The sequence below is a fragment of the Drosophila erecta genome, unplaced genomic scaffold (assembly GCF_003286155.1).
Source record: "Drosophila erecta strain 14021-0224.00,06,07 unplaced genomic scaffold, DereRS2 tig00000092-arrow-pilon, whole genome shotgun sequence".
Classification (NCBI taxonomy): Eukaryota; Metazoa; Arthropoda; class Insecta; order Diptera; family Drosophilidae; genus Drosophila; species Drosophila erecta.
The window spans coordinates 10,459,051-10,486,243 of record NW_020825207.1 but is presented as its reverse complement, the minus strand read 5'-3'; the positions used below and the strand labels follow the sequence as shown (position 1 = coordinate 10,486,243).

At 40.4% G+C, this 27,193-nt stretch overlaps 6 protein-coding genes across 9 annotated transcripts in view; 3 read left to right on the top strand and 3 right to left on the bottom strand.

Moving 5' to 3' along the window:
- Positions 1-11,679, top strand: LOC6548465. The gene is made up of 6 exons (XM_001975148.3): positions 1-105; positions 251-323; positions 7,449-8,001; positions 8,065-8,619; positions 8,679-10,392; positions 10,455-11,679. The coding sequence occupies exons 3-6, from the start codon at positions 7,468-7,470 to the stop codon at positions 10,784-10,786; spliced, it is 3,135 nt and encodes a 1,044-aa protein (XP_001975184.2). The 5' UTR covers positions 1-105; positions 251-323; positions 7,449-7,467; the 3' UTR covers positions 10,787-11,679.
- On the bottom strand, positions 11,481-12,398 carry LOC6548466. The gene has a single exon (XM_001975149.3). The coding sequence runs from the start codon at positions 11,988-11,990 to the stop codon at positions 11,673-11,675; it is 318 nt and encodes a 105-aa protein (XP_001975185.1). The 5' UTR covers positions 11,991-12,398; the 3' UTR covers positions 11,481-11,672.
- Positions 12,399-12,409: 11 nt separating this feature from the next.
- On the top strand, positions 12,410-15,005 carry LOC6548468. Its single transcript, XM_001975151.3, has 2 exons — positions 12,410-12,508; positions 14,416-15,005. Exon 2 carries the CDS (start codon positions 14,444-14,446, stop codon positions 14,657-14,659), a length of 216 nt encoding a protein of 71 aa, XP_001975187.1. The 5' UTR covers positions 12,410-12,508; positions 14,416-14,443; the 3' UTR covers positions 14,660-15,005.
- Positions 12,515-14,339, bottom strand: LOC6548467 (probable hydroxyacid-oxoacid transhydrogenase, mitochondrial). The gene is made up of 5 exons (XM_001975150.3): positions 14,243-14,339; positions 14,095-14,179; positions 13,523-13,897; positions 13,327-13,468; positions 12,515-13,269 (listed from the first exon to the last, which is right to left on the bottom strand). Exons 1-5 carry the CDS (start codon positions 14,290-14,292, stop codon positions 12,527-12,529), a joined length of 1,395 nt encoding a protein of 464 aa, XP_001975186.1. The 5' UTR covers positions 14,293-14,339; the 3' UTR covers positions 12,515-12,526.
- Positions 15,006-15,334: 329 nt separating the features above from the next.
- LOC6548469 lies at positions 15,335-15,748 on the top strand. The gene has a single exon (XM_001975152.3). It carries the CDS (start codon positions 15,395-15,397, stop codon positions 15,545-15,547), a length of 153 nt encoding a protein of 50 aa, XP_001975188.1. The 5' UTR covers positions 15,335-15,394; the 3' UTR covers positions 15,548-15,748.
- LOC6548470 (kazrin) overlaps positions 15,747-27,193 on the bottom strand; it is a 48,172-nt gene continuing 36,725 nt past the window's right edge. For all 4 annotated transcript variants that reach the window (XM_026980760.1, XM_001975153.3, XM_026980762.1 and 1 more), the window contains 2 exons: positions 17,167-17,190; positions 15,747-17,106 (listed from right to left, as the gene is read on the bottom strand). In XM_026980760.1, coding sequence (XP_026836561.1) covers positions 16,654-17,106; positions 17,167-17,190 — 477 coding nt within the window. In that variant the 3' untranslated portion in view covers positions 15,747-16,653. The remainder of the gene's footprint in view (positions 17,107-17,166; positions 17,191-27,193) is intronic.

Below are 27,193 nucleotides of genomic sequence, written 5' to 3'. Positions count from 1 at the left end.
AACGTCACTATCTTCAACAAGTGTGAACTCTCAGTTGAGTTTTGAACTTCAACAGGTGTTGAATACGCGCTAGAATAGAAAGCGATCCCACGATCAGCCGACTCGGTAAAGCAAAATAAGCCAGCGAAATCAACAGCCGAGCACGTGATTAGCGTCTCAAGTCGTAAAGCATAAAACAGTGCGGAACTGAAGCACCTTTACCAATTGCAGTGTCGGCCAAATACCAATAAAGTTTGTGTGTTTCTTCCAGCGATCAAAAACCAATATTTGGATTACTCCGCTTCACTTAGAGAAAAGTTGTCTGCAAGCAGACCGCTCATAAGGTGAGTTTCCCTCGTACCGATCTGGATTTCGGCCATCCGATCGTATCTTTAGTTCGTGAGTCGGAGTTGAAGAGTATCTGCGGGGGAGGGGGCATCGCAGGAATAAAAGTGCAGTGCAAGCGAGTGTTAAAATTTCGTCATTCAATGCATGAGTGGGAGTGGGATAACGCTAGTGGCACCCTGCAGTCCAGCAGTTGTCTCGCTCTCTGAGCGTATCTTTCCGTCGCTGCAAGTGTGTGTGTGAGCGTATCTGCTACCCGAGAATGTACCTGGCGTACCTCAGAAAACATACCGAAACTCTGGCACACAGATACGCCAACTGCAGCTGCTCCTGTGTGTGTGTGTGTGTGAGTGTATGGGTGCTGTGCCGTGGTGACATATAAACTTAAAACCTGAGTCGCAATTATCCCGATAAATTCTGCAAACAAGGCGATCATATTTTCGGTTCACCTACCACTGGCTTATCAGACGAGCCAAATTAATGTCCCTGCCCCAATTACTCCGAAAACCCCAAAGCGTTTAAGCCAAGTAAAGGCAAATGCACTGGGAAAGCCAAACAGACGGGGAAAAACAGTTAACGCGTTTGCTTTTCACAACAACAACAAGAGTCACCAGGTAGATAAGATTACACCTGTGTATGTATTCGTGCGCATCGGTATTAGTAAGTGATCGGGGGGAAAACGAGAGGGAAAGGGGCTGGAAAACCGGTAATGCATTTGCTCAAAAAAGAAGTCACCTTCATAACAAACTCAACGCTCTGCTGCAAAAACACAACATGCTCAACTGTCACAGTCGGAGAGATAAATCTATATAGTTTAGGTTCGACCATGATCGCAGTTTGCATATACCACACACTTTACGGCCAACAGGGTATTGGAATGGCCCAAACCCAGTTTGTACTGCTTTGTCAGTCCAAAGGGCATAGCGACTCGTTTTTAATCGGCTTTGAGTGCTTCCTGTATTATTGGCCAATTAATCAGAGACCAAAACTACGAAATAGACTCAAAAGATAAATTATTTATTTCTATGCATAATTCAGAACCAGTTCCAGTAGATTTTCAATTTTAATGTTCGCGCTGGGGCGAGCACGAAGCTGGAATTTAAATGAAACGTACATCGCACACAAATAATTCACCAAGATCTCGGCACTAAATTTTGAGGTGCGACTCGCTTTTCCAGACGCAATCAACCAGTTTGTAGGAGTGCACTGTGAATTCCTGGAAAACGATTTCGAATGCTAATTTTGCCTGCGATTGTTCTTGGGCAGGGCTTTCGATCCGAGGCAGGATCGGCAACCTATAGTGTGTCAAGCTGTCGCCAGTCGGCTGTTAGCTGCTAGCTGCTAGCTGATGGCTGATGGCTGATACAGAGGGGCATTATCTAATCGCTGCATAAGCCGGCCGCACATAGGAACCCACATCCATACATCCACACATCCGAAGCCCCGTGCCTTCGTATTATACAGATAAAGAGCCAAAAGCAAACACGGGCCAGTTGAGAGTTAATGAGGTCACAGCACTCTCTGCTCTAGCTGTTTCTGGTTTCATGGCTGGTAATTGGTCGGAGTGCGAGTTTTGGAGGTATGGCTCTTAGCTCTACGTCTAGGCTGTGGAGGGCGAATTATGAATACTTAAACACATCTTTTATGGACAGCCGTAGTTTGGCTTGGAGCTGGGCTTAAGTGGCCAGCCAAACATTTGCGATCAACTGGGTGTGTGGGTAAACTTGGTTAGAGCCGTGTCTTACACAGAACTTAAGTGTCGGCACATGTGGCGTATGCGCAATGTCTCCGCTTTGCTCTGGCTCACTTAGAAGTTTTTTCTGGCACATGATTGCCATGCGAAAACAGCGCTGGGCAAACTATTTTGAGAGTGATTTAACGATCCAGGTTGTTGTATTTTAACAGCTTCGGCCAACAATGATGTCATATGAATGGATTTGGATACCTATGTCGCCGAGGGAAAGCCAAATGCAATTCTCTACCGGCGCTGAACGAGCAATTCGCTGATCAATTGCGCGTGACGCTCGACTCGCATATTTCGCACCCACATTGCGTTGACTTTTTACCTTAACCCTGAATCTAATCGATCAAGCCTGACAGTCAGACAAAGTGGCATTAGTATTAATCAATTCCGACCATAAACATTAGTCATCGATGGTCCCAAGCAAAACGAAACCAGCTGACAACTGAGGAAATGTTTTGGCCCTATTCAGCGCGACTGCAACTTTCTCCTCTTCTGCAATTGTACATTGGAACCCAGCATTTGGGGCGTTGGACGCCGAACCTCTTTGCGGGATTGCCTTGATCTGCTTTGGCCTGACCATAACTCAAGATCCCCAGATCTTAAGCCGATTCCACAGCCTCAAAGTTTGGGTTCAGGGTCTCGCATTGGACTTGGATACACATATGCCCCTGTGCCAGGGCTAATGAAATGCAGAGAGACTTGGCTAAAAGTGACTCAGAGGAGTGCGCTTACGTGCTGTGGCAGCCGTTTGGCGGCTCGGAATGCGGCCTGCCACATGGAACGTGGCCAACTGCGTCGGTAGACACTCATTGCAGCCCTTCCTGCCCTTCATTTATGCGATAAATGCTGCATAAAACCCAAAAATGTATACAATAACGTAAATGTTATGTAGAACCAATCACTGTCCAATAAGGCAATTAGGAATATTGTTTACGTGGTAACAGAAGTGGACAATTTTGAGCTTTACCTCACCTTGGCTGTATCTTCTGATAGGCTTTACAAGCATTGTAGTCTGAAAATGGCAAGCAAACCCGTTCTTTGTTAATTCCTTTAACTTGATGAGTGTAAACGCTGATTGCAGGCCTTTTGACAGCGCGATCAGTGCCTTTCAACACTCAGTGATGAGTTCTAGGCACTTAACACTCGACAATTAATAAATATAGATGGCTCAACGGGTTGACAATTCCAGGCATTTGTCTCTGGAAACGGTCGTTCCACCGATAACCAATACGTGATGGCGGAACGCTTTTGTTATTGGAAACAAAGCCTCGTTCGAGTGCAAAGTTTAGTGCAAAAAGGTCGGTTTTACTTTTTAAAATCACACTCGGGTGGGTAAACAAATCGGGTTTCCGTCGACTGAGCACAATGAAAAGCGCTTTTCAGCTTTTCAGCCTTCCAGCTGGGCAGAAAGTCGTGCCACAGCCGTGCTTCTAGAATCGAGTTATCCGGCACTTAAAAAGTCGGAAGCTGGGATCGAAATCCGATACAGATATCGCTAATGAACCGCCCCCGCCGCTGAAAGCTGGTTTCTCATTTGCAGCGCCTCCTTAAGTTCTAAATTTATGGAACGCTTCCTGCTTCAGATTCAGGGCTATATATACGATGCACCGATCGATCCACACAAAGGGCAATTGCAGGCAAGGCGAGGAAGCAGGCATAAATGTCGGATCCGAATGGCTGAAATCAATTTATGGCAGTCTTAATAACTGAATTGCCATGCAGGGAATTTCCTCAGATACCAGCAAATGCACTTTATCGGCTAAAAATTCAGCAGACAAGGTGCAGCTTTAAGTCCCATCGATCAGGGGGCATTACTACACGATCAGTTTTGGAAAGGTCTTAACTGAGCAATTTCGCTTTGTTCATAAGAACTTGCAGCTGCTGCAAAATTGACCGCCAAGTGTAATTAGTTTGCCGACTTGGCAAGTACACTCTTCTTTTAAGCTCCAGTGACCTTCTTAGATAAGCTAACTGATTTCCCATAATCTAATAGCAATTTTAATTGATTGTGGCACTTCTCACTGCCTACTATTACAGGCAATATGTACAGACTAGGCACTACAACGAGTCATAGCGATTAAACTATTTACGTACAGACTAACGACTTTATTTTGATTGTAATAGAGCACTTTGTGTGCGCAGAGTTCAAGCAACTCGAACGTGACACCATCGGCTATTATTTAGAAGTTCCCTTTCGAAATGGTTGAGTTTGAGCGAATTGAAATGGCTTTTAGCAAGAATTTGTCGTAACTGGTAAAGTCATCTGCCAGAGTTTTGGCTGCCACCGGGCTAACTTGGCTCACACATCTGCTGCGCGTTCGAGTGGCAATTTCCAGCCAAAAACCAGTCTGGCCATCTTTCTGAGCCAACAGTTTCCCCCTTTTTGTACCAACATTTATGCCAACTGCGTGTTAGTCTGTGTGGTCAAATGTCGGCATTTTTTATACTTTTGTGTTTATTTTTTATGTGCACGCCTTGGGCAATCTTGTCCATTGTACTGGCTGGCTGCAAAAAATTAACGTTGCAGAAATGATGTTCCGGAATGGCGTCAACGAATGCTATACACTATTATATAGTGGAAATTTATTATCTGCACAGTTGACCAGTGGTGTATTTTTTAGCAAGAAATCGCAATCACAATCGTAAATCGTCAAAATCAGCAGTAACTCGTGATGCTAATGAATCGGTCAACAAATTTGAGGATGTCGTGATCCGCAGTTTTAAAGCCGGATGAAATTGGCTTGAACCACCCTAGTGAGGGCATCAGCTGAGGCATTTCCGTTTCGCTTGTCTGTCCAGTCTTCCCATGAATCGATATCCTTTCAGGGATACACGAGTTCCCGAAAAAATGCAGTATTCTACCTACACGTCCGTTTCTCTCGTTTCACTTCCTGTTAACGCCAGCTATTTTTACCCAGACATCTCAATCATTATCTACCCACGCACACAGACTCATTTGGATATTTCTTGGTATTTGCCAGCGACACATTGGAGTTGATCGTAAGACGGAATCAAGGCGAAACTACCTGAGTTCGAGGCTCATTAGCTAACCTTGCCGAGCAACGGGATCGCTCTACCCAAAGGAATGCAGATCTTTTTCGGGCATATACTTCGAGCAAATACCTTGTAATATTGACTGGCCAAGGGTCGCACCCAGTTTCCAATTTCGATCGACGCACCCATGCACAATTTGATAACCGGGCCCCATCTGCTGTCCAATCCACATGACATGGTACATTCTGGGTAACTCGATACGGAAATGTGGGTTGGAGGGTCTCATGGGAAGCGTTTATAATTCTAATCTGTTGACAAACCCGTCCACATGCCAACCGTCTGTGAATCGTTGGTAAACACCGAAATACCACCAGTGGAGCCCAATCAAAATATACTAATAAATTGAATAGACGTCTACGTTTAAACAAATCGTGGCTTGTATCAAGTCTCGAAATCAGTTTGTTAGGCTATACCCTGATACTCGGATACTCTGGGGAAGTGTGCCTTTAAACGAAACGATCCAAGTGTTTCCGTATCGGGTTACGCTGAGTACCGGGCCATTAGGTATGACAGGGCCAGATCAGGGTTTATCTCGATCGAATGTCAGGGTGTTCTAGAAGCAGTTTCAGAAAGCATTTCCCCATTAGCTGGAAGTTAATTAGATGCACGACACTGCAAAGCACTCAGTTATAGATTTTCATTTGGTGGCGGGGGAGACAGATCTACGGAGAGGGATCCGATCGGATGTATCTCGCCTAGTCTGATCTGTATAGCTGTAGATGGCCGCAGCAATATGATGAATCGGCTAACTCACGAGTTTCCGATTGGAAAACGTATTTGCATACAGGTACAAGTATGGCCAGTGCCAGTGCCAGTGCCAGTTACCGGTTTCTCTCCAAACTTGAACAGAGTCTGCTCTCGTGTAGCCCAGTTCAAGCGGACATCTGTGTATCCATATATACGTGTGTCGCTGCAATGACAAAAACGGAATTAATTATGGTCGGAGTGTCGGCGGCGCCTTGGCCAAAGCTAAAGCCAAAGCCAATTCGAAGCGGCCCAAAAGCGCTGTCTGTCGTGGCCCGATGAAATGTGTTAGCCGCGAGACCTAAACACGTTTAATGCGATCTCGAGACTGCAGTTTTCCCTGCGCGCCTGTGGCCAGCTCCCAGCTTCCAGCTCCCAGTCAACCTGACACCCACTCGCAATTTGGAAACTCGGAGGTGGCTAAGCGGTTTGCTGTGGGGTCTAATGAAATGCTCTAACACACGATATGTGCGCACATATGTACATATGTTCCCATATCCATACTGTGTATTGGCCGGATAAATGCGATCTATTCTGGCCGCCTCAACTGCGCATTTTGCATTCACACTTTGCTGGCGGAGTCGGATCTCCCGCGATCCCGGGTCGTTTGCCTGGTTACGAAAGGCATTAATACCCAAAGCTCTTTGTTTACCACTCGGCGAGCCGCGGTCTCGAATTATGTGTTTGCTTTGCCATGAAAACGAGGCAAACACAGGCGGCCTTTCAATAGGGCCATCCGCCAGGGAAACCGCATCGAATGGTTGGAAAACGCATTCCAAACGACGTAAATTGCATAAGCCACTTGGAGAGCGTCAAGTTTTTAGTCTGGTTTTGAGGATTTCTCAGAACCAGCGAGCGAGCAAACGAGTTATTAATTGGCGTCAAGAAACGCGCCGTGGGGATTCCCCGGATTGGAATCAATTTAGTTAGGGTATCCAAACCAGTCGCCTGCTATTAAAGGGCACGCAAACCGAAAGTCAAATAAATAAATAAGTTCCAGCTGACGACGCCCCAACTCCATTCGAGATGGGGAGTCAGCGATTCCCTATTATGTCGAGTAAGCCAACCACTATCTGTCTCTGCATTACTAATAGATGAGTCTAGAGGGGAAGTACTGTGCCGATAAGGTAGTGCAAATTCTGCTCTTACCCAATGCTGAGTAACGCGTTGAAAATACGCATAGGAATCATTTGGGCTGCAAAACCAATTGCCATTAAACGATAAGCAAACATTTGGAAATTCGTCGATTCGGCCATGGTGTAGCTATGAAATTAGCATGCCCAATGATGTCAATGATGATGTCTCCGGATGCAAAAGTGATAAGCAGGGCGGTCAACATGGCTCATAATTTTGGCATGCAGATCGGAGATTTTGGAGGAAGCGTTGATCTGGTACAACGTGCGTATTCTGAGGCCAGCCCTGGAGTACCGAGAATATTGTTGATTCAATAAACGCATTCCTGCTTATCTGACTCCAGCAATTAGCGATAAGATACGGCCCCATTGGGTGTGAGTCGTCTGTTTTTGCCGTTTCTAAAAAGTGGCCATAACTGTACAACACTGTCTTGCCTGCTCCATTTCAGTTTGCCCATCTACCGAAAAATGGGTCGCCAGTCGACGTGCAGGCGGGTCCTGCTGCTGGTCTTGAGCCTGGCGGTTATCCACGCCAGCCACTCAAATACCGTGGGGCCTAGGATCCACTTCATCCACGATGATCTGACGGAAAACGAGCTGAGCTCCGGAGAGGAGGTGAGCCCGGCCGAGAGTCTGCCCAAGATCTCCACCCCCAAGGTAAAGAATTTACCCGTGGAGACGACCACCAAGAGCCCCACAAGGAAGACCACATCCGCCGGCACCGAGAAGTCCCTCAGCGAGGAGGCTTTGAAGGATCTGATGGAGGCGGCCAAGCACAGCCAGGCTTTGGCTGAGGACCCGCACTTCAACAAGATGCTCAATTCCACCGTTGAGGCCGGGGAGAAGAACTCCACCGACACCGACGACAGCGACTACTATTCCTACGAAGATGATTACAACTATTTCGATGACGAGAACGAGACGACCTCCACGAGTCCCAAGAAGGCTAAGAGCAACCCCAAGCTGCAGCCCATTGTGGATGCCATCTCCTCGAAGCCCAAGGTATACTTCTTGAGTCATCCTTCTTGGATCAAATTCAAATAAATACGTTTCCCTGCTTTACAGAGCAAGTCCAACGACCAAAAGAGCAAACAAAGTGCAAATGATATCGATAGCGACTCCCAATATGACTACGACGAGGACCTGGATGACGATGATGAAGAGGACGACGGCTCTGATGACCTTTTGACAGATAATGAGCAAGTCGTATTCAGCGAAGACGTGCCCTGTCCAAGATTCTGCCAGTGTGACCGGAATGTCAACAGCTATCTGGTGGCCACCTGTAGCAGACTTGATATGGGCATCCAGAAGTTTGGCTCTGACATCACGGACTTGGTTGTGGCCAATGTGGGTCCCAAGTACCCCATCCTGATGGGACCCAACTTCTTCCTGAATCTGGGCCTTAAGAATGTGGCTTCCATCAAGATCGCCAACTGTACCTTGGAGTACCTGCATGCCGAGGCCTTCCACGGACTGAACGAGCTGTACGCTGTTAACTTGACGGATGTGGGCTTGGCCATCATCAATCCCGATACCTTTGTTGCGAACAAGAAACTGCGCATGCTCACCATTTCGGGTAACGACCTGAGTGTGATGTCCAGCATTCACTATCTGCTGAAGGTGGGTGTTATTAAAAACCGTATCTTGTAAGCTAGCTCTAATCAATTGTAACTCTGCAGTCTTCCAGCATTGAGGAGCTGGACTTCTCGCGCAACAACCTTATGGAGTTGAATCCCAAGGCCTTCTCCCAGCTGTCCAATGTCGTCTACATCAACCTGAGCCAGAACAGTCTCAAGAAACTGCCCGAGAAGGCCTTTGAGAAGGTTACACTTCTGGAGGAATTGGATCTGTCTTACAACTCGCTGACCGAACTGCCTCGCGAAATATTCAATGGCACCACCCTGTCCATACTGCACCTGAAGTACAATACCTTCAATGGCGATCTGCACTTCGGCACCACGGATCTGCAGCAGCTGGACCTGAGCTTTAACTCCATTGTGCAAGTGCACCATAGTATGTTCGACAAGATGCCTGGTCTGACCAATCTGAACCTCAAGGGCAATGGCATTAAGAAGATCCAGCCGGACTCGTTCCTTACTTTGAAGAACCTGCGCCACATCGATCTGTCGATCAACGATCTGGACCAGATCTCGGGAATGCTGTTCTTCAAGAACTCAGAGCTGGACGTAATCCGTTTGAACGATAATCCTCGCCTGAGCCAGTTGCCCACCGATGGCTTCCTGAGTTACAGCGGTGAGTTCACCGTCTACTACCTGGATATTTCCAACTGCGCCATCGGTCCACTGGGTCACAAGGCCTTCTCCACGATGCCGCATTTGACCACCTTGAAGTTGGCCTGGAACAACATTAATCATCTGCCACGCGAGATTTTCACTGGACTGCACAAGCTGATTGACTTGGATCTGAGCAACAATCTGATCGCCCGCATAGACGATCTCATCTTCATGGACAACGGAGAGCTGACGAAGCTGAGTCTGGCTGGAAATCCCATCAGCCGCTTGTCCGTACGCCTCTTCCTGCCGCTGCACCAGCTCCGTTCCCTGGACGTCAATGACTGCGAGCTGACCACCCTGCTCTCCGATCGCAAGTTGGGTGTGGGCTATAAGATCTTTGACAGCCTGCGCAGCTTCAACGCCTCTGGAAATTTGATCAAGAAGATCTCGTCGGAGGATGTAAAGAGCTTCAAGAACCTGCGCTCCCTGGATATCACCAACAATCCGCTGAAGTGCACTCGCGACTTCCAGGACTTCATCAGCTACGTCACCCTGCAGATGCAGATGACTCCCAGGCGCCTGCCCGTGCTGGCTAATCTGGAGGATGATGCCACCATTGTGCAGCTGGAGACCCAGGCTCAGGCCGGTTGGGCGTCTTTGGCCCACGAGGTGTGCAAGCATGCTGAAGAATCAGATCTCTTGGACGAAAAGAAGGCCGACAGTGCCGAAGCCAAGCTGGAGAAGCGTCTGAAGGAAAGCGAGAAGAAGCTGGACGAGGATGAGGCTAAATTGCTGAGTGTCTTGGACAAGAGTGTGCTGGACAAGAGCAGACTGAGCAGCATGCAGAAGATCATGAAGGGATCGGTCAGCACGGAAACCGCGAAGCCTGAGGAAGATGCTGACGAGGAAAACCTGAACAATGGCGGCGAGGATAAGGAGGAGGACAGCAGTGACTATGACAGTGAGGAGGATGATGACGACGATGAGGACGATGATGATGACAGCAACGATGATGATCGCTTCGAGGAGGCCAAGAAGAATGCCAACGCCAAGATCGATTCTGAAAAGACCTCGGAGCTGAAGGTAGTACTAAAGAACGATGGTATCCAGGCTGAGGAAGTGGACATTTCTCAGGAGACTCGTGATAAGTTCCTGCTTGGTAAGTGTCAGCCAATTATTCGCTTATAGAACATATTACAATCGTAGCATATACCTTTTCAGAGAAACTGGGCTTCGACAACGCAAGCGAGGAGTCGGATGAGTTCACCGAGAAGGTGATCTTCCACGGCGAACTCTCCTACGACCTGGTGGTCCCACTGATCGTCGTGTCCTTCTGCCTGCTGATGATCGTGCTTTCCACCGCCCGAGTGATCTACGTGGTGCTGCGCAAGCGCGGCGAGCGCTACCGCATGGCGCTGCTGGCCTCAAAGAACTCGTTCGTATACCAGAAGTTGAGCGAGGACATCGTCAAGCCCACCAGCAAGGTGCAGAAGGAGCCCAAGCATCTGAAGCAACCGAAGGTGCACCGATACGCGCCCATCAATCAGGTCTAAGTCCACCTAGAATCAGCAGTTCCGGGCCGATAGCCGCGGAAGTCGAACGAGTTGCGCTGTTTTTCTAATTTATAAGTATATTGATAGTTGAAAAAATCACATCAGACAATTGACTACACACAAGCACAAGAATGTAAGAAACAGGAGGAGGAGCAGTAGCTGGCAGTTAAAAGTATTAGCGAAATTGCGAAGAAACAAAGCAACAACTGAGAAATACTTGCATCCAAATAAGAGAACAAGAGAGAGAGAGAGAATAAATCATTAACAAAATCCTTTATCCTAGAAATAGCACGTACCACCTAATCCTGTTAAGACCAGTCAAAGGTCCTTGGCAACAGGTTTTCAGAGAACGCGTTTGATGTTCAACCGTTTCGAAAGCAACGGACTTGCAATTTATCGAACCTCTGCCCAGCAATCCAGATCCAACTTATCCACAGCGGTCTTCTGAGAATTTCGGGAACAACTTGAAGATTTAGTGCCATTTTGCAAAAATTCAAACCGATCGAAAATTACTTAAACAGATTAGGGTTTCTAAACTGAGTGTCAAGTCAGGAACAAGAAACGAGGAGCCATGAACAGAAAGTAGTAAGAGTTTCAGATGCGGGTCTGCGTAGCAAACGGTTAGGAGACTCCCTAGAATGACGTCTGATTTTTATTCTGATCAAGAGATGAGGGAAATAATTAATGCGTAAACTATTTTAAGGCTTTTTTATTATCTTTTTCCAATCGATGGCAAGTCACTGCTTGACCTATTCGACATTGAAACCAATTCCGAGAACAATAAATTATTTTAACCAAACCGATCGTAATCTTGACAATGCATACTTAATAGACATACATACGTATTTTAAACAATAACATGCCTTTCAATAAAATTGAATATGTTTTATCTGCGTTCAATAAAAGTCTCAAGTTGGCCGACTTCCCCTTCCTCCTTTCCGTAGAGGGTCAAATTCCGCTGGAAACAGAGTGCCAATTGGTTATCTTCCCGTTCCCGTTGCAGTTCCTCTCTGACCTGCCGCCACATCCGTTCAAATCCACTATCGAACGGCATGTCCAGGAACCGATTATGTCTGGAACGGAGTTCTTCACCGATCTGTTGCCACATTGTCTCGAACTCGCCGTCGTAGGGCATTCCTAGGAATTTACTTCCGCATCCGGAGCACTCGAACATGAAGGAGTACTCATACTTGGAGTGGAACATGTTAAGATCTACAATATATTATAATAACAAATACTTAACGCTATGTTTGGAGCATCTATTTGTTAGATTTATACCTTTTATTGGTTTTAGGTACCATAAATAATATCTTATATCATAGTATTTTTGACCCCAGCGTTGGTCTTTTTTCTGCAGCTTAGAAAAACGAACTGAGGCTCCATGAGTAGAGGACTCTCAAACGGTTACCAGACCTCAAAAGAGGCCACAAATTAATGCTGAATATACATAAGATTCATAGCGCCAAATAACAAAGAGTAAACAAAAATCTGGCAGGGCATCAAATTTCCAGTGAGTCTGTATATGGTTTTTAATGGTATTTTTTTGTTACACATAAGTCCACCCGAAAGTAAAGTGGACCACTCTAAGCTATGTATATGTACATATGTATGTATGTGCTTTCTTGGAATTTTTTGGAATTTTGAAAGCTCAAGTATGGGCAGATCTTTAACGAGGATCCGTTAGTTTAACCTTTTTTCTTCAAGAGAACAAGTTGAGCGTGGGTAAGTTTTGCCCCCAAATTAATAGACCTCCATGGAGTTCTCGAAGAGTTGGGACAGGTTTTCCTCCGTCTGCGCCCTGGGCGCCAGCTTAGTGATCCTTTCCTGGGGCAGGGTTCCCTCCACCAAAGCGGGTATATCGCTGCCGGAGAATCCCAGCTCTCGGAGGCCATTTTCTATGCCCGCGCGTTGCATAAAACCGCGTACAGTGTCCGCCAAAAGGCGACCGGCGTCTGCCTTTCGAACACCTTGCACATCTGCGCCCAGAAGCTGGGCAGCCTCCAAATGCCGATCCGGGCAAGCTGGAGCAGTGAACTCAAAGACCGCCGGAGCACTGATCACCACGGATAGGCCGTGGGGAATGATTGCGTGGCTCGCGGCGTAGCCCTTCGGCTTGTACTCCCTCACATTCCCAGAAATAGGGTAGGAAAGTCCATGGCACAGATGCACCCCGGCATTACCAAATCCCACGCCAGCCATCGTGGAAGCCAGGTGCATCTGGGATCGGGCTTGCAGGTTATCGGGCTGGTAAATGGCGTTCACAAAGTTTCTTCTGATCGTCTCCAAGGCGAATCGCGCCCACACATCCGACACTGGGTTGCTGCCCTGATAGGTGGGTCTCAGACTGGGATCACTGGGTGCCGGGCCGCGTTCCCTGTAATCCACCGCCGTAAAACTCTCCAGGGCATGACAGAACACATCAAAGCCAGCGAAGGCCATCACGCGTTCCGGCTGGGATAGGGTGTGCAGCGGATCAATCACAGCTAGGGATTGGAAGTGTGAAGTTAGGTGAATAAATCGTTTAAGAGTTTAGTTTTTACCCAAAGTAGGTTTGAGGAACTTGCTGGAGATCCCGGTCTTGGCATGCAACTTCTTGTAATCAAATATAGCCACACCAGTGGTCTCAGAACCAGTTCCCGAAGTGGTGGGCATCGCAATCAGCGGCTTTAGTTTCACCGATATCTAAATGGAATTCCAGTGGTGTTGAGCGCACTTATTCAGAAACTTAGACCTCACCTCCTTGCCCTTGCCAATTGGACAGTTGACATAATCCAAAAACTGTGCATCCGGATCACTGCTAAACAGATTGGCTGCCTTGGCTGTATCCATGGCTGATCCTCCTCCGATGGCCAGAAATGCGTCGAACTCCTTGCCGCGCGCAAACTCCACGGCATGCCACATGCTCCCATCCGTGGGCTCCACCCGCGTTTCATCATAAACTTCGTAGTTGATTCCATTGCGGGCCAGTGAGTCCAAGGCCGCTTTCACGGAGGGCAACTGCACCACATTCTTATCCGTGACCAAACACACCTTCCGAGCTCCCAAGTTGCGAAGATCAGCTCCCACTTCGGCACTTACTCCGGGTCCAAAGCGAACAGTCGAGGCTGACATCTGTGCCGAATACATTTGGCAAAATTGGAAACCAAGTTATTTCTGTACCAAAAATTGATGGCTGTTATAAAAACTAAAGTTAAAGGTGTTCACAAGATCGAATAATAATATATAATTTTGCTAGGCTGCCTAAGACTATTGGGAGATGAGAATCTACTATCTGCAGGTGTTCCAAAGTCCAAGGCTTCGCCACTTACCTCGAAGGCGTATTCCATGCGACCCGTTTGGGAGGCGGTGGGAGCTGCTGAGCCATAGTTCTGCGAGTGGGCGGGGCACTTGCAACTATAAGACCATACTAGATTCAGCTTTTATTGAAATCAGTAGCGAAATGTACATTTTACTTACGAGTTGGCCACGATCGTGTTGATCAAACTCAAGACGTTCTTCCGCGACATTGTGTAGATCAATGAAATCAGCTGGTCTGGTTGCCCGTTTGATAAGAAGCCGATCCGATAGCTGGCGCCAAAACACAGCGTTTCCAATCGATAGCTAACAATTTGAATTCTTCTGTCTTGCAGCTTCGAACTACAAGTATAAGAACCGAAAATGTGCGACTACCAGATGGAGTACTCCTTTATTTTTGAAGACAGCTCCTGCGAGGGCGATGCCTCGATGGCATCCTATGACAGCGGATTTGAGTCTATGTGGCATCAAGTGCGCGAGGAGTTGCAAAGGGAGCGGGAGATGAATGAGCTCTGCCAAGTTTTCCAGCAAAACCTGAGCCTGAGTCCGCCGGTCATCGCAGATAGATGGAGATTCTGACTGCACCTCCCCAGGAAAGCCAGCTCATTGTGATATTTGTAAATTATAGTGTTAGCAGCTACTTCGCCAGATTAGTGGCCTTTGTTAGGGCATTTTTGATAAGTGCTCGGCTTTTTTATATTCTAACTACCAACCTTAAGAGGTCGTCGTGCACATAGTTTCTAGGAGTCATTTTGTCCGTGTATTCAACTGTTTGCTTTCGTTAAAGACTCGCTTTGTTTTGTTACTCTACCAAGTAATCGATTTGTACCAATCACATTCGATATGGTTGTCCTAGATCTTAAAATGGCAACAATTTGCCCTCGGCATTGCACCTATGTTAATGTATACAACAACAAGGAGGGAAGCTCGAAAATTGTCAAATACTTACTCCAAAAAGATAGAAATAAATTCGATTCGCTATCGTTCGGAAACCAATTCATTTTTAATTACAGCTCCCACAGCAAGATGTGACTGCGATTCAATTGCAATGGGAACAATTGTTCGCTGGAGCTAATTACCTAAATGTATGTCCGCCCATTTTTCGCGCTAGATTTACAACTCAATTTGCCGCGATATCTGGCGATCTGCGAACATAAACTACTGGCAATGGTAAACGATGTTGACGGCTGTTCCCTCATTAGCATGCAGATCGTCGCGGATCTCCTGGGCGCCAGACCATAAAACGCTCCACACCCGGCGGATCGGTCAGCAGTTTGCTTTAAACTGGTGACAACTCGACAACGCGATCGCGAGATGAAGTGGCTTAGTTTGTTCCTGGTGCTTGGGATCCTCGGACTCATCGGCAGTCTGGGCACATTGACCGTGGCGGAACCCAATCCGGAGCCCAAGGGTCGTCCCCACACAACGCGACGTCCACGGAACGATAACGACAGCGATCGACGCTAGCAATCCGAGCGGCTGGAGGAGATGGGGCACGCCGCGCAATCTCCCCGAAGATGCACCGAACCACAAAGGACACAGGAGGCACGGCGACTCTCGGTGAAGGTGAAGTGTTTTGGAGTCGAGCAAATGCAATATGTTGAGATCCTGCTCATCTAGCGAGCGCTATCTTCCCTGCACAATAAAGACTCCCTCGTTTACAACAGAGTTTTGATCATGGGTTTATTCGATAGTTTTCTTTGCCATAGGTCTACAGTTAAATTGGTCAGCTTAATGATACCCTGACGCTTTCGGGGATTCTTCGATACTGATTGATTGGCGGATAAAGCAGGCTGACTGACTTTCTTTGGTTGTGCGAGGGGTTTTTCGGGTAGTGCGCTTGTATTTACCATATATTTGATTCGGTTTCGGACTTTACCATTACCATGCGATATTGAACGTTGCTTAGGGCTTGCCATAATTTACAAAGTGCCGCCCGTTTGCGGCTTATCAAATTTAATTCAATAGGTTCCGTTTCCATTTGCTTAGCTACGATAGTTTCGGTTACAAAATAATTTCAATTTATCTAAATTGCAATCGCATCTGCAGCTGCCTGCATCAGCTTTTAATTCAGTGAGTATCTGCCTCTCACATTTAAATCGGTTTAGAGCTATCTTTACAGTTACAATTACAATTAGAATTACATATATGCGCTTGATTAGACTAATGCAGTTTGCTTGAGTTGGGGTGGAGTGTTTGATTCGATTCGAATCGATTCGATTCGATTCGATCCTTACTTCTCTTGCCTGCGAGTGGGCTTAGTCTACAATATATTACGAGTATGTCGTTAATTACGTTTAGCATATAGTTCGAAGTTCTATCTGATTTGATCAAATGATTACTCGCTTATCATGTATTACTTGACGCATATGTGGGTGTATCTGCGGAATGCTTGTATCTTGTAGGTGGGTCTGACACTGACTTGAATATAATTGAGTTTGCTTGTAGATTCTAAGCTCAAATGCAGCTGGAAGGGGTAATGGGATATGGGCTGGAAGGGATTTTCATGCGGGAGTACAGCTGAGTATCTTTGGTAGTGGTAGTTGTAATCCTATCTAGCTAGCTTTTCACTCTTATTCCGGGGACTCCGAGGAGGCCGATATGCCCCCCAGACTGCAGGCACCCACGCTGCCCGCACTCGTCGAGGCCCCAATATCGCTGATGCTCTTCACGCGCCGTCGACTCTGCTCGTAGAGCATTTGGGGGTCGGTGGACACCCCATCTAGTACCCCTCCCACTGGCGGAGCGCTCACCCGATGACCAGGCGGCGGACCATGACTATAGATGCCCCCAGCCGAGGGAATCGGCGGTGGGGCCGTCGTCGGCGGCGGCAGGAAGTGATGGTAGTGCTGCTGCTGGAGATTGGTGTGCGGATTCGGATACTGGTGGCCTATGGTTGCGTATATTCCTCCGCCACCCTCGCTGCTGCTGTACGAAGGCGTTGGGGAGGTGGAGTTCCCAAAGGAGCTGCGGTCCCCGGTGCGATGTGGTTTGCTGTTAAACCGAAAGGCTTTAGAGAGGGAGCTCTGCAAGCGGAAATGCGAATATTAAAATGTGTTCCTTGAGTAAGTGACGCGCCGACTCACCTGAGATCCTTTCCATGCCGAAATCTGTTTAGTATCATAAATGAAAAGAACGAAATGTTAATAGTTTTTTATTTGCGCAAGAGCAATTGTTTCATATCCTAAACTTTCGCCAACCGCGGGAACACTTTGGAACTGTCATGAAACTTTTCTTGTTGTTAGGTGCCTTAGGAATATAGATTTATTCCAAATCAATAATTATATATGTACAATATCTATGTATGGTAAGGAGTTAATATTGTGATATATAAAATATATTTACTCTACGTCGTTAGAAATTTATTTTTTTTTAATTTTTCTAATGTATAATGTTGTAGAAAACCAAAAAAATTCAAAAATGTCCCAACGATGAACTTATAAGGCCCATAACTCAACTTATCTTAATCGGATTTTGAAGCGGAATACCTCTAAATGTTTCTGGTGCCATTCTCTAAAAATCTGCATTCAAATTTGGAATTTTATTTTTTTTAATATTTTTTGTCATTTTTCTGATGTTATGATCTTGTAGAAATTCAAAAAAGATCAAAAATGTCCCAACGCTGAACTTCTAAAGTCCATAACTCAACTAATCTTAATCGGATTTTGAAGCGGAATACCTTTAAATGTTTCTGGCGCCATTCTCTAAAAAACTGCATTCAAATTTGGAATTTTATTTTTTTTAATATTTTTTGTCATTTTTTCTGATGTTATGATCTTGTAGAAATTCAAAAAAGATCAAAAATGTCCCAACGCTGAACTTCTAAAGTCCATAACTCAACTAATTTTAATCGGATTTTGAAGCGGAATACCTTTAAATGTTTCTGGCGCCATTCTCTAAAAAACTGCATTCAAATTTGGAATTTTATTTTTTTTAATATTTTTTGTCATTTTTCTGATGTTATGATCTTGTAGAAATTCAAAAAAGATCAAAAATGTCCCAACGCTGAACTTCTAAACTCCATAACTCAACTAATCTTAATCGGATTTTGAAGCGGAATACATCTAAATGTTTCTGGTGCCATTCTCTAAAAATCTGCATTCAAATTTGGAATTTTATTTTTTTTAATATTTTTTGTCATTTTTCTGATGTTATGATCTTGTAGAAATTCAAAATAGATCAAAAATGTCCCAACGCTGAACTTCTAAAGTCCATAACTCAACTAATCTTGATCGGATTTTGAAGCGGAATACCTCTAAATGTTTCTGGTGCCATTCTCTAAAAATCTGCATTCAAATTTGGAATTTTATTTTTTTAATATTTTTTGTCATTTTTCTGATGTTATGATCTTGTAGAAATTCAAAAAAGATCAAAAATGTCCCAACGCTGAACTTCTAAAGTCCATAACTCAACTAATCTTAATCGGATTTTGAAGCGGAATACCTTTAAATGTTTCTGGCGCCATTCTCTAAAAAACTGCATTCAAATTTGGAATTTTATTTTTTTTAATATTTTTTGTCATTTTTTCTGATGTTATGATCTTGTAGAAATTCAAAAAAGATCAAAAATGTCCCAACGCTGAACTTCTAAAGTCCATAACTCAACTAATTTTAATCGGATTTTGAAGCGGAATACCTTTAAATGTTTCTGGCGCCATTCTCTAAAAAACTGCATTCAAATTTGGAATTTTATTTTTTTTAATATTTTTTGTCATTTTTCTGATGTTATGATCTTGTAGAAATTCAAAAAAGATCAAAAATGTCCCAACGCTGAACTTCTAAACTCCATAACTCAACTAATCTTAATCGGATTTTGAAGCGGAATACATCTAAATGTTTCTGGTGCCATTCTCTAAAAATCTGCATTCAAATTTGGAATTTTATTTTTTTTAATATTTTTTGTCATTTTTCTGATGTTATGATCTTGTAGAAATTCAAAATAGATCAAAAATGTCCCAACGCTGAACTTCTAAAGTCCATAACTCAACTAATTTTAATCGGATTTTGAAGCGGAATACCTTTAAATGTTTCTGGCGCCATTCTCTAAAAAACTGCATTCAAATTTGGAATTTTATTTTTTTTAATATTTTTTGTCATTTTTCTGATGTTATGATCTTGTAGAAATTCAAAAAAGATCAAAAATGTCCCAACGCTGAACTTCTAAACTCCATAACTCAACTAATCTTAATCGGATTTTGAAGCGGAATACATCTAAATGTTTCTGGTGCCATTCTCTAAAAATCTGCATTCAAATTTGGAATTTTATTTTTTTTAATATTTTTTGTCATTTTTCTGATGTTATGATCTTGTAGAAATTCAAAATAGATCAAAAATGTCCCAACGCTGAACTTCTAAAGTCCATAACTCAACTAATCTTGATCGGATTTTGAAGCGGAATACCTCTAAATGTTTCTGGTGCCATTCTCTAAAAATCTGCATTCAAATTTGGAATTTTATTTTTTTAATATTTTTTGTCATTTTTCTGATGTTATGATCTTGTAGAAATTCAAAAAAGATCAAAAATGTCCCAACGCTGAACTTCTAAAGTCCATAACTCAACTAATCTTAATCGGATTTTGAAGCGGAATACCTTTAAATGTTTCTGGCGCCATTCTCTAAAAAACTGCATTCAAATTTGGAATTTTATTTTTTTTAATATTTTTTGTCATTTTTCTGATGTTATGATCTTGTAGAAATTCAAAAAAGATCAAAAATGTCCCAACGCTGAACTTCTAAAGTCCATAACTCAACTAATCTTAATCGGATTTTGAAGCGGAATACATCTAAATGTTTCTGGCGCCATTCTCTAAAAAACTGCATTCAAATTTGGAATTTTATTTTTTTTAATATTTTTTGTCATTTTTCTGATGTTATGATCTTGTAGAAATTCAAAAAAGATCAAAAATGTCCAAACGATAAACTTCTAAAGTCCATAACTCAACTAATCTTAATCGGATTTTGAAGCGGAATACCTCTAAATGTTTCTGGTGCCATTCTCTAAAAAACTGCATTCAAATTTGTAATTTTATTTTTTTTAATATTTTTTGTCATTTTTCTGATGTTATGATCTTGTAGAAATTCAAAAAAGATCAAAAATGTCCCAACGCTGAACTTCTAAAGTCCATAACTCAACTAATCTTAATCGGATTTTGAAGCGGAATACATCTAAATGTTTCTGGCGCCATTCTCTAAAAAACTGCATTCAAATTTGGAATTTTATTTTTTTTAATATTTTTTGTCATTTTTCTGATGTTATGATCTTGTAGAAATTCAAAAAAGATCAAAAATGTCCAAACGCTAAACTTCTAAAGTCCATAACTCAACTAATCTTAATCGGATTTTGAAGCAGAATACCTCTAAATGTTTCTGGTGCCATTCTCTAAAAAACTGCATTCAAATTTGTAATTTTATTTTTTTTAATATTTTTTGTCATTTTTCTGATGTTATGATCTTGTAGAAATTCAAAAAAGATCAAAAATGTCCAAACGCTAAACTTCTAAAGTCCATAACTCAACTAATCTTAATCGGATTTTGAAGCGGAATACATCTAAATGTTTCTGGCGCCATTCTCTAAAAAACTGCATTCAAATTTGGAATTTTATTTTTTTTAATATTTTTTGTCATTTTTCTGATGTTATGATCTTGTAGAAATTCAAAAAAGATCAAAAATGTCCCAACGCTGAACTTCTAAAGTCCATAACTCAACTAATCTTAATCGGATTTTGAAGCGGAATACCTTTAAATGTTTCTGGCGCCATTCTCTAAAAAACTGCATTCAAATTTGGAATTTTATTTTTTTTAATATTTTTTGTCATTTTTCTGATGTTATGATCTTGTAGAAATTCAAAAAAGATCAAAAATGTCCCAACGCTGAACTTCTAAAGTCCATAACTCAACTAATCTTAATCGGATTTTGAAGCGGAATACATCTAAATGTTTCTGGCGCCATTCTCTAAAAAACTGCACTCAAATTTGGAATTTTATTTTTTTAAATATTTTTTGTCATTTTTCTGATGTTGTGATCTTGTAGAAATTCAAAAAAGATCAAAAATGTCCCAACGCTGAACTTCTAAACTCCATAACTCAACTAATCTTAATCGGATTTTGAAGCGGAATACCTTTAAATGTTTCTGGCGCCATTCTCTAAAAAACTGCATTCAAATTTGGAATTTTATTTTTTTTAATATTTTTTGTCATTTTTCTGATGTTATGATCTTGTAGAAATTCAAAAAAGATCAAAAATGTCCCAACGCTGAACTTCTAAAGTCCATAACTCAACTAATCTTAATCGGATTTTGAAGCGGAATACATCTAAATGTTTCTGGCGCCATTCTCTAAAAAACTGCATTCAAATTTGGAATTTTATTTTTTTTAATATTTTTTGTCATTTTTCTGATGTTATGATCTTGTAGAAATTCAAAAAAGATCAAAAATGTCCCAACGCTGAACTTCTAAAGTCCATAACTCAACTAATCTTAATCGGATTTTGAAGCGGAATACCTCTAAATGTTTCTGGTGCCATTCTCTAAAAAACTGCATTCAAATTTGTAATTTTATTTTTTTTAATATTTTTTGTCATTTTTCTGATGTTATGATCTTGTAGAAATTCAAAAAAGATCAAAAATGTCCAAACGCTAAACCTCTAAAGTCCATAACTCAACTAATCTTAATCGGATTTTGAAGCGGAATACCTCTAAATGTTTCTGGTGCCATTATCTAAAAATCTGCATTCAAATTTGGAATTTTATTTTTTTTAATATTTTTTGTCATTTTTCTGATGTTATGATCTTGTAGAAATTCAAAAAAGATCAAAAATGTCCCAACGCTGAACTTCTAAAGTCCATAACTCAACTAATCTTAATCGGATTTTAAAGCGGAATACCTTTAAATGTTTCTGGCGCCATTCTCTAAAAAACTGCATTCAAATTTGGAATTTTATTTTTTTAAATATTTTTTGTCATTTTTCTGATGTTATGATCTTGTAGAAATTCAAAAAAGATCAAAAATGTCCCAACGCTGAACTTCTAAAGTCCATAACTCAACTAATCTTAATCGGATTTTGAAGCGGAATACCTTTAAATGTTTCTGGCGCCATTCTCTAAAAAACTGCATTCAAATTTGGAATTTTATTTTTTTTAATATTTTTTGTCATTTTTCTGATGTTATGATCTTGTAGAAATTCAAAAAAGATCAAAAATGTCCCAACGCTGAACTTCTAAAGTCCATAACTCAACTAATCTTAATCGGATTTTGAAGCGGAATACCTTTAAATGTTTCTGGCGCCATTCTCTAAAAAACTGCATTCAAATTTGGAATTTTATTTTTTTTAATATTTTTTGTCATTTTTCTGATGTTATGATCTTGTAGAAATTCAAAAAAGATCAAAAATGTCCCAACGCTGAACTTCTAAAGTCCATAACTCAACTAATCTTAATCGGATTTTGAAGCGGAATACATCTAAATGTTTCTGGCGCCATTCTCTAAAAAACTGCATTCAAATTTGGAATTTTATTTTTTTTAATATTTTTTGTCATTTTTCTGATGTTGTGATCTTGTAGAAATTCAAAAAAGATCAAAAATGTCCCAACGCTGAACTTCTAAACTCCATAACTCAACTAATCTTAATCGGATTTTGAAGCGGAATACATCTAAATGTTTCTGGCGCCATTCTCTAAAAAACTGCATTCAAATTTGGAATTTTATTTTTTTTAATATTTTTTGTCATTTTTCTGATGTTATGATCTTGTAGAAATTCAAAAAAGATCAAAAATGTCCCAACGCTGAACTTCTAAAGTCCATAACTCAACTAATCTTAATCGGATTTTGAAGCGGAATACATCTAAATGTTTCTGGCGCCATTCTCTAAAAAACTGCATTCAAATTTGGAATTTTATTTTTTTTAATATTTTTTGTCATTTTTCTGATGTTATGATCTTGTAGAAATTCAAAAAAGATCAAAAATGTCCCAACGCTGAACTTCTAAAGTCCATAACTCAACTAATCTTAATCGGATTTTGAAGCGGAATACCTCTAAATGTTTCTGGTGCCATTCTCTAAAAAACTGCATTCAAATTTGTAATTTTATTTTTTTTAATATTTTTTGTCATTTTTCTGATGTTATGATCTTGTAGAAATTCAAAAAAGATCAAAAATGTCCAAACGCTAAACTTCTAAAGTCCATAACTCAACTAATCTTAATCGGATTTTGAAGCGGAATACCTCTAAATGTTTCTGGTGCCATTCTCTAAAAATCTGCATTCAAATTTGGAATTTTATTTTTTTTAATATTTTTTGTCATTTTTCTGATGTTATGATCTTGTAGAAATTCAAAAAAGATCAAAAATGTCCCAACGCTGAACTTCTAAAGTCCATAACTCAACTAATTTTAATCGGATTTTGAAGCGGAATACCTTTAAATGTTTCTGGCGCCATTCTCTAAAAAACTGCATTCAAATTTGGAATTTTATTTTTTTTAATATTTTTTGTCATTTTTCTGATGTTATGATCTTGTAGAAATTCAAAAAAGATCAAAAATGTCCAAACGCTAAACTTCTAAAGTCCATAACTCAACTAATCTTAATCGGATTTTGAAGCGGAATACCTCTAAATGTTTCTGGTGCCATTCTCTAAAAATCTGCATTCAAATTTGGAATTTTATTTTTTTTAATATTTTTTGTCATTTTTCTGATGTTATGATCTTGTAGAAATTCAAAAAAGATCAAAAATGTCCCAACGCTGAACTTCTAAAGTCCATAACTCAACTAATCTTAATCGGATTTTAAAGCGGAATACCTTTAAATGTTTCTGGCGCCATTCTCTAAAAAACTGCATTCAAATTTGGAATTTTATTTTTTTTAATATTTTTTGTCATTTTTCTGATGTTATGATCTTGTAGAAATTCAAAAAAGATCAAAAATGTCCCAACGCTGAACTTCTAAAGTCCATAACTCAACTAATCTTAATCGGATTTTGAAGCGGAATACATCTAAATGTTTCTGGCGCCATTCTCTAAAAAACTGCATTCAAATTTGGAATTTTATTTTTTTTAATATTTTTTGTCATTTTTCTGATGTTATGATCTTGTAGAAATTCAAAAAAGATCAAAAATGTCCCAACGCTGAACTTCTAAAGTCCATAACTCAACTAATCTTAATCGGATTTTGAAGCGGAATACCTCTAAATGTTTCTGGTGCCATTCTCTAAAAAACTGCATTCAAATTTGTAATTTTATTTTTTTTAATATTTTTTGTCATTTTTCTGATGTTATGATCTTGTAGAAATTCAAAAAAGATCAAAAATGTCCAAACGCTAAACTTCTAAAGTCCATAACTCAACTAATCTTAATCGGATTTTGAAGCGGAATACCTCTAAATGTTTCTGGTGCCATTCTCTAAAAATCTGCATTCAAATTTGGAATTTTATTTTTTTTAATATTTTTTGTCATTTTTCTGATGTTATGATCTTGTAGAAATTCAAAAAAGATCAAAAATGTCCCAACGCTGAACTTCTAAAGTCCATAACTCAACTAATTTTAATCGGATTTTGAAGCGGAATACCTTTAAATGTTTCTGGCGCCATTCTCTAAAAAACTGCATTCAAATTTGGAATTTTATTTTTTTTAATATTTTTTGTCATTTTTCTGATGTTATGATCTTGTAGAAATTCAAAAAAGATCAAAAATGTCCAAACGCTAAACTTCTAAAGTCCATAACTCAACTAATCTTAATCGGATTTTGAAGCGGAATACCTCTAAATGTTTCTGGTGCCATTCTCTAAAAATCTGCATTCAAATTTGGAATTTTATTTTTTTTAATATTTTTTGTCATTTTTCTGATGTTATGATCTTGTAGAAATTCAAAAAAGATCAAAAATGTCCCAACGCTGAACTTCTAAAGTCCATAACTCAACTAATCTTAATCGGATTTTAAAGCGGAATACCTTTAAATGTTTCTGGCGCCATTCTCTAAAAAACTGCATTCAAATTTGGAATTTTATTTTTTTTAATATTTTTTGTCATTTTTCTGATGTTATGATCTTGTAGAAATTCAAAAAAGATCAAAAATGTCCCAACGCTGAACTTCTAAAGTCCATAACTCAACTAATCTTAATCGGATTTTGAAGCGGAATACCTTTAAATGTTTCTGGCGCCATTCTCTAAAAAACTGCATTCAAATTTGGAATTTTATTTTTTTTAATATTTTTTGTCATTTTTCTGATGTTATGATCTTGTAGAAATTCAAAAAAGATCAAAAATGTCCCAACGCTGAACTTCTAAAGTCCATAACTCAACTAATCTTAATCGGATTTTGAAGCGGAATACATCTAAATGTTTCTGGCGCCATTCTCTAAAAAACTGCATTCAAATTTGGAATTTTATTTTTTTTAATATTTTTTGTCATTTTTCTGATGTTGTGATCTTGTAGAAATTCAAAAAAGATCAAAAATGTCCCAACGCTGAACTTCTAAAGTCCATAACTCAACTAATCTTAATCGGATTTTGAAGCGGAATACCTCTAAATGTTTCTGGTGCCATTCTCTAAAAATCTGCATTCAAATTTGGAATTTTATTTTTTTTAATATTTTTTGTCATTTTTCTGATGTTATGATCTTGTAGAAATTCAAAAAAGATCAAAAATGTCCCAACGCTGAACTTCTAAAGTCCATAACTCAACTAATCTTAATCGGATTTTAAAGCGGAATACCTTTAAATGTTTCTGGCGCCATTCTCTAAAAAACTGCATTCAAATTTGGAATTTTATTTTTTTTAATATTTTTTGTCATTTTTCTGATGTTATGATCTTGTAGAAATTCAAAAAAGATCAAAAATGTCCCAACGCTGAACTTCTAAAGTCCATAACTCAACTAATCTTAATCGGATTTTGAAGCGGAATACCTTTAAATGTTTCTGGCGCCATTCTCTAAAAAACTGCATTCAAATTTGGAATTTTATTTTTTTTAATATTTTTTGTCATTTTTCTGATGTTATGATCTTGTAGAAATTCAAAAAAGATCAAAAATGTCCCAACGCTGAACTTCTAAAGTCCATAACTCAACTAATCTTAATCGGATTTTGAAGCGGAATACATCTAAATGTTTCTGGCGCCATTCTCTAAAAAACTGCATTCAAATTTGGAATTTTATTTTTTTTAATATTTTTTGTCATTTTTCTGATGTTGTGATCTTGTAGAAATTCAAAAAAGATCAAAAATGTCCCAACGCTGAACTTCTAAAGTCCATAACTCAACTAATCTTAATCGGATTTTGAAGCGGAATACATCTAAATGTTTCTGGCGCCATTCTCTAAAAAACTGCATTCAAATTTGGAATTTTATTTTTTTTAATATTTTTTGTCATTTTTCTGATGTTATGATCTTGTAGAAATTCAAAAAAGATCAAAAATGTCCCAACGCTGAACTTCTAAAGTCCATAACTCAACTAATCTTAATCGGATTTTGAAGCGGAATACATCTAAATGTTTCTGGCGCCATTCTCTAAAAAACTGCATTCAAATTTGGAATTTTATTTTTTTTAATATTTTTTGTCATTTTTCTGATGTTATGATCTTGTAGAAATTCAAAAAAGATCAAAAATGTCCCAACGCTGAACTTCTAAAGTCCATAACTCAACTAATCTTAATCGGATTTTGAAGCGGAATACCTCTAAATGTTTCTGGTGCCATTCTCTAAAAAACTGCATTCAAATTTGTAATTTTATTTTTTTTAATATTTTTTGTCATTTTTCTGATGTTATGATCTTGTAGAAATTCAAAAAAGATCAAAAATGTCCAAACGCTAAACTTCTAAAGTCCATAACTCAACTAATCTTAATCGGATTTTGAAGCGGAATACCTCTAAATGTTTCTGGTGCCATTCTCTAAAAATCTGCATTCAAATTTGGAATTTTATTTTTTTTAATATTTTTTGTCATTTTTCTGATGTTATGATCTTGTAGAAATTCAAAAAAGATCAAAAATGTCCCAACGCTAAACTTCTAAAGTCCATAACTCAACTAATTTTAATCGGATTTTGAAGCGGAATACCTTTAAATGTTTCTGGCGCCATTCTCTAAAAAACTGCATTCAAATTTGGAATTTTATTTTTTTTAATATTTTTTG